This window comes from Neltuma alba, unplaced genomic scaffold (genome assembly GCF_004799145.2).
Source record: "Neltuma alba isolate B1F8T4 unplaced genomic scaffold, ASM479914v2 tig00012009_pilon, whole genome shotgun sequence".
Taxonomy (NCBI): Eukaryota; Viridiplantae; Streptophyta; class Magnoliopsida; order Fabales; family Fabaceae; genus Neltuma; species Neltuma alba.
This window is the reverse complement of record NW_021636580.1, coordinates 45,491-52,622: the sequence shown is the minus strand read 5'-3', so window position 1 is coordinate 52,622 and position 7,132 is coordinate 45,491. Positions and strand designations below refer to the sequence as shown.

The 7,132-nt window shown below is 35.7% G+C and overlaps 1 protein-coding gene across 3 annotated transcripts; it reads left to right on the top strand.

The window, feature by feature from the left end:
* Positions 1-1,055: 1,055 nt before the first annotated feature.
* Positions 1,056-6,577, top strand: LOC114721081 ((S)-ureidoglycine aminohydrolase). Of its 3 annotated transcripts, XM_028906897.1 has the most exons (13): positions 1,056-1,231; positions 1,488-1,616; positions 2,572-2,659; positions 2,738-2,814; positions 2,905-2,944; positions 3,079-3,145; positions 4,141-4,226; positions 4,522-4,603; positions 4,744-4,800; positions 4,950-4,988; positions 5,552-5,622; positions 5,986-6,039; positions 6,193-6,577. In XM_028906897.1, the coding sequence occupies exons 1-13, from the start codon at positions 1,198-1,200 to the stop codon at positions 6,260-6,262; spliced, it is 894 nt and encodes a 297-aa protein (XP_028762730.1). In that variant the 5' UTR covers positions 1,056-1,197; the 3' UTR covers positions 6,263-6,577. The 3 variants fall into 3 exon arrangements, with proteins under 3 accessions (XP_028762730.1, XP_028762731.1, XP_028762728.1); XM_028906895.1 differs by lacking the exon at positions 1,056-1,231 and having other exon boundaries at positions 1,279-1,616; XM_028906898.1 differs by lacking the exons at positions 1,056-1,231; positions 5,986-6,039; positions 6,193-6,577 and having other exon boundaries at positions 1,276-1,616; positions 4,950-5,081; positions 5,552-5,628.
* Positions 6,578-7,132: the final 555 nt, after the last annotated feature.

Here is a 7,132-nt window from a genome sequence, read left to right as displayed (position 1 = left end):
TCTTTGACATGCAAGTAGGAATTTTTAAAAAAATTTAAAAAATTTTCTAAAAAATAAAACAAGTGCGTGAAAATTTGAACATTAAATATAATCATTACTCGTACATACATGTTATAATTTAATAAATTGTTATATTCGATTGGAGATATTTGTATGCATATCTGATAATATTTAAAAAATGAAAATTGCACCCGAAGAGACAGTTGATTTATATACCAAGGTCATCAATAAACAGCAATAAACATAAAGTTTTGTTTACCAGGTAAGAATAGGAAATGATGGCGTTTTATCGGGAAAAAAGAAGGGAAATGATGATGTCCATGTCTTGTTTTTTAAATATTATTGTCAGTACTAACTATAAAACTGTATCTGTAAATTACAAACAAATTTTATAATTATCACGATAGCATTTATTATAAGCATTAGTAGCACATTTATCTGATAGGACGCGTAGATAGAACCATTCCTCCGTGCGAAATGATTACATTAATGTTGATAACTCTGCCCATGATTTTTTTTTTGTGGCCAAAACTCTGCCCATGATTGAAAGCAGTGGAAATAAAAATCAAAACTTTAAGTAGAACGTGTCATGCTAACAATGTCACGAATCGAAACAAAGCTGTTGGATTTCATATAAATAAGTGAAACTCAATCCGCAGCATAGGGTGTTGAAGAAGGTGATCCTCCAAGGACTCGTAATAACTCAAATTGCAGTGCCGCACCAAAGTTCTCAACAAGATAACAATTACCTTCCGATCCCGACTTAGTTTCCAGGAAAAGGGAAAAACTTAAAACTGACGCGAACCACAGAGGAATGTATAAAAAATCTACCGAGATAAAGACCAATAAAATTATTTCCAACAGTTAATCATATTGTTTGTCTACCTGATTCACTGCTTATCTGCCTACTTCGGCATAATATTACAGTTTAGTTTGTACATATAAAAATATGCATGTATTTACACTTCTTTTGCCAGACATATATATATATATATATATGCACCTATTAACTTTTACGTGATAGTCGTCAAATTTGAGGCTTCTTTTTGGTGGGCCACTCCCCGGCCTCCAATGGACAGCAGCCCTTCTTGCTGTTGCAGCATCCAGTACTCGCCGCTCAGTTCGATTTCCGAGTCGCAATAGAACCGTGGCCACTCTGACTGTCTCGTTCTAAATTTTCGAATCCATCTGTTGAAGATGCGTAGTGCATTGGTCTATCTCCTTATCCTGGGTAGTGATTACTCGTGCCTCTCTGTACTTTGCTGTATGTCCCATTTGGCTGCCTAGAATGACTTAGAAGGATCGGCATGTCTCCTTTAGACTTCAGCTTGCATTGAGAATTCCTCCATTTTCTGATTCTCTCTTACTGTTAGCGCAGCCAGATGGAGGAAAATTTCTTTTCTTTTTTTTTCCCCCCTGACTGATGAAAAGTTATTTATCGTTAAATTTTATTCTGAATTTCTTAGTTTTAGTTTGTTGCTTTTCAGGATTGTTTAAATATGTCGTGGCTGAAGAAGGGTTTTGCTCTGCTCCCTCGGTTGTTGGCCTAGAATCAAACTTGAACCCTCTGTATTTGAAAGTCGATAATCCAACTCTCTCTCCTATGCATATGAAAGGTCAGCAAACTAAAATTTGTCGTACAAATTGTACTTCCTTCAGAAAATGAAGAGATACCTGTTATGTTGAGTGACATCAGTTAACTAGGCTGCTAGAAGTTTTTCGCTAGCGTACTTTAAATCTTTCCGTACCAGCTTATTTGTCATTTGTTAAATGATATAAGAGAAAGAAATTTGGAATCTGACCCCTATAAAATTTTCGTTTTATAACCACGGCGAATATATTCAAACAGCATGATTTCAAGTCAAGTGAGGCTTAATTCAAACTCAAGTTACATCTTAATCAAACAGTCCTGAGTTGCGTAGAACCTGGCTTGTTAGCCAGTGAACAAATCTGAAAAGCAAACATTTCTTTGTAATTGACTATATTTTACATTTTTTTGCTTGTACTCATCTACAACCTTTAATTATATACTAGCCTCCACCCTTGCATATATATACAATACTTTTCAAAGAGTTCTCACAGCTCAAGAGGAATATTGAATTTACAGCGCCAAAATGTTTTAATTATATATATACACTGACTATTTAAATGTTATACTTACTTAATTTATAATCTGTAAACGTTTATATGGTTGCAAGCAAGTGATGTGAATGCAAATATGTAAGTATACTAAAAAATATAGTTTTTCAGGCCGATGAGGTCAAGCACTAGATGTTCTTTCTAAAACCCATCTTGAGTTGGCTTGCTTTACCGATTATCCCTACTTCCTTCGGCATATGTTGTTTACATCCTAGATAATTCCTTGTAACTGTTTATGTCAGGCTTGAGTCTATTGCTGTACTTGACAACCCCCCCCCCCCAAAAAAAAAGGAAAGCAGTCCATTTCAAAACATGTTTAGATCTTTAGCTTTCTACAATGTCCAAATTTCTCACGTGTTTCTTAGGAAAAAGTATAAAGAAGAAAAACATAGTAAATGTGAACTGACTTTAAAATGTTCCATCATTTGCCAGATTTGCCTGGTTTCACTCGCAGCGTTTATAAAAGAGATCATGCTCTAATATCACCAGAAAGTCATGTATATGGCCCGTTACCTGATTGGTATTCGCATCACTTTCCCCACTTGTTTTTGCTTAAAATATTAAGCCTGGTCTTCATGCCCAACAATTGCTTTGACAGGATCAATACATCTGGGGCATATTTAATTGCACCAGAAATGGGCTCACACTTTGTAATGTACCTAGCAAAGTTGCAAGGTTTGGTTACATCAGATTTCCCTGTACTCTTTATATGTAACTTAGATATGGGCATGTTCTTGTGCTGATTTATGTTTTACTTTTGTCCAGAGAAGTCAAAGTCAGAATTGCCCCTGCATGATGTGGAAAGGTTTTTTTTGCCCCCCTAGTTTAGTTCTAAACTGTACCCTACCTATGACATAGTGGACCCAATTGACGGTTGCTACTTTTGCTAAAAGCATGTGTGCAATTTATTTGAGACTCTTGTGCGTTTTGTCCTACTAGATTCATTTTTGTGCTCCGGGGTGCAGTCACGCTCACCACTGGTACTTGCAATCACCACATACTGAAGGTTAGATATTTTTAACCGTTGTGTAGATTCTGTCCATTTTTTAACTAATTTTGATAAAACTGACATGATTGATGTTACTAACTTACTGTATTTATTCTAGCTATGGTTGGTAAATTTAACTACATGCAATGTGCCATATAGCATGGCTATTTGTTGTACACTTGTAATTGAAGAATGAGTGACCTGATTTCATTGGTCTCAATAGCACACATGCGCGCCCTTTTAGGCTTACTAGTTTTGGGATCTAGCCCATTATTTGCCTCAATCGGGAACTCAATATTGAAGGTAGTACATTTTCAAACTAGTAAAATCTAAAGTTATATTTTAATTTGGCTTCAATCTAGGGTAAAAGTAACCATTGAATGTTTTTTAAGAAACTATAGCGGCTAAAGCAGTTTTGAGAAATTTATTTACTAGTACAGATACATTTCAGTTTTTTGCCAGAATAGCTCTACCACATGCCCATGCCCTGTTTTATTTAGTTGTCCTGCTTGGTTTTTTCCACATTGTGCTATATACGCTGTCTCATGCCACTGGATAGGGTGCAATGAACGCATCTTGAATATAGGTTTTCCATGTTTGATGCATTTGGATCCTGGAACTTGGACTATTGATTGAGTTATGTATGTGTTAAATTATTCATAGATATTACTTGTTCCTTTTGTCTTTTATCGTTATTTACGATTTTAAATATTAATAGAATGTATGTCATGCTTTAATATTGCCCGATGTAAGGCATTGCACAATGCCCCATGGCACCATGAGCCCCTGCGCGGCAGTGAATGATGCGCCACGAATAACTTAAGGATTAATTTCACAGGGGAAAAAAAAAAACCTCAAATCACCGAAGTATATCACAATCATGATAGTTGTTGTGTCATAATCCTTTTCTGCCCAACAGTTAATCTGTCATTTATCATGATGAATTTGATAATCATGGTATTATTTATCTGTTCTAAGCTATAAGCAGTTTGATGCCCTGTTTTAAATTTCAGGTGGATACATATGCCTATTTACCACCAAATTACAAACATATCATTGAATGTGATGCCTCTGCAACTATTGTGGTATTTGAGCGAAGGTTTGTTCTTTGTACTTCACCCGTTTATCTGATTGATTTCTAGTTGTTTGTCTTTAACATATGTTTATATCCTTGCGGGCAACATGAGAAAGAGAGTGACCAATTAATTTTACTGGAGCTGGATTCAAGAACCCAGTTTATCTCTCAAGGTTCTTCCGCATGTGACCTTAAATGGTCAAATATGAGTGTTCAAGTTTTCTTAAATCCCATGCTTATTTTTATTACTTACGTTCAAATGCTAACAGCCATGACAACACTCTAATAACTGCAATTACCAAAACTGTCTACATGTTAGGTATGCTCCTCTGGAAAACCATGTCCCAGAGCTGATTGTTAATGCAACAGATTTGCAGCCACTTCTTGAAACTCCAGGCGAGGTAAGTTAGTGACTTCATCTCCAATTTGTTGGAACGTTTGGATAATGGAGAGATAACCCCCTTCTTTCCCTCTTTCGTTCCCTCTACTTCCTGTTATGATCGATCCCTTGCCCTCCCATCTTTTCGGTGTCCATTACCAGGTTTTTGAACTGCGGAAGCTTCTTCCATCATCTTTGGCATATGACTTCAATATCCATGTAAGCTCTAATCCATCTCTTCTTTACTCTCTTGTAAGCTTAGGTTCAAATTCTAGATTGTCTTTTGTTTAAATCCGTTATTTTTATTCTTGTCATCAAAACATTTTGTCATGCAAATCTTAACATAAATAATTCATTTATGCCTGTAGATTATGGATTTTCAACCCGGAGAATTTCTCAATGTGAAGGTGATTATTCTACTCCTTTCAATCCATGAAGCACTGATATGGATAATTTCTGGTCATGTCATGCCACAGCATTAGCAATGCGGGACATTTTATGTTAGTAATATGCTGCTAAATTACGCTTACATATTCACTTATTGAACTTCTGAGAAAATGTTATATGTTTGTGGTGTTATCACTAAACGCCCTTGATGGTGCATCCAAGATATGAGCAGCATTCTATATTTTTATAAAGTAATAGATCTGTGTTATATGCTCGCAGTTAAATCTTCAATCTTTTGTTGTATTGATAATCTAGGCAACAAGCATCAGACATGCATCCAAGATGTAGTTGGTTTTGCATGATTGATATTTTGCTTAGATATTAATTCATATCTTAATGGACGAAAGGTTAGCTCAACTGAACTGCAATAGCATATGCCTGCGACTCCCTCAGGGTGCATTTCAAAACTCCTTGTTTATTAGCATCTCAAGTATCAATTTTTTCGTTGTTGAATCAAAATTCTGTTTGTATTTTGTGATGTCAAATCGAAGTTCTTATGTACCATATTGTCGGCATTTTGCAGGAGGTGCATTATAACCAGCATGGTTTGCTGTTATTAGAAGGGCAAGGCATTTATCGTTTGGGTGATAATTGGTAAGAAAATAGACCTGATATTCCAAGAATTAGCCTATATGGTACATGGAATCCTAGAAATATAAAAGCTTCGATTCCATAGGTAAGTGCGTGACTGGTATGCAAAGTCTAGACTGTGTTTATTGAACCTCCTGTGTGGTCGGGGCTGAATTTGGGATCTTGGACTTTACGTTGTCTTGTAATGATGGCATTACAAATATTGACCCTTCTGTTTTCATCTTTTTGGGACCTTACAATGGAATATCTTATTCATGGCCTATCAAGAGTTATCATTTCATATGTTGAAAATGAGTATTACATGTTATGTTCTTATTGAAATTATCACCGGCCATCATATTTATGGTTCACCTTTCCTGTAAACAGGTACCCAGTTCAAGCGGGTGATGTCATTTGGATGGCCCCATTTGTGCCACAATGGTATTGTATATTACTTGACTACACTTTCTTTTATATCTGAACGTACACCAACATGCTGCACTGTATATTACATGAGATATGTACATGCACATTTTATCTCAACCCTCAATGTGAACATTTAAGTGAATACTGATACATTTGACACTTATTCAGGTATGCTGCCCTTGGAAAAAGTCGGACACGGTACCTTCTTTACAAGGACGTGAACCGAAACCCATTGTAAATTATGCTGATGCATGTCAGCGATGAATGTCAGCTGTATCATACTAGCCACCTGCTTAAAAATGCCATCCCATGTATATTAGGAGTTCTCGGGTGCCGCTCGTGATTACTAGGATATTATAATCCTGAATAAATCAAATAGAAGATTCTGGCTATTTGTGGTCCAGACGTGTTGGATTCTCTGCTGAAAAACAGTTACTTTTACATGAAGAGTTTATGCCTATGCCTAGATATTCATCCTAAATATGTTCTTCTAGATTACTCAATCTGTTTTCAATTTTAGAATTCTAATGAGGCGTTAACTATTTTTGAGCCATTTGAAAATAGAAGTAGGTGGAACCAGTGTTTGCCTAAAAAACAAAACAAAATAAATAAGGGTAGGTGGGATGAGATGTCGATAAAATATAAACTACTTAATATAGTTTACTAAATCTGTTTGCATTATTATAAACCATGGATATTTTTAAACGGATGAGCATTTCTTTCCTTTCCTCTTTCACCATAGTTATCTCTTTTAATATAAATTATAAATTATTCGGGAAAAATTTGTCAACAACTTGCCAATCTGATCAAATGCCTGTTAATTTCACATTAAAATCTGTCAAGAAAAGATTTTTTTGTTGTTTAAAATAAATGGTATTCTGTGATAGAAAATAGAGAAGCATATTCGGTGAAATTTTTTAGTTTCAAGTTGGAGGTCAGGGAGGCATTGGTTGTCAGGAAAAGCAGAGGTTGTTCCTTATCAAAAGCTCTGATGGATATTCCCCACTATAATTTAGGATCCTACGTTGTAGACTAGAGACTCCAAAGACCCAATAATCTTACAGACAATTGTGCTTGGCCTGTAATAACACTGAATTTGGAATCCCTT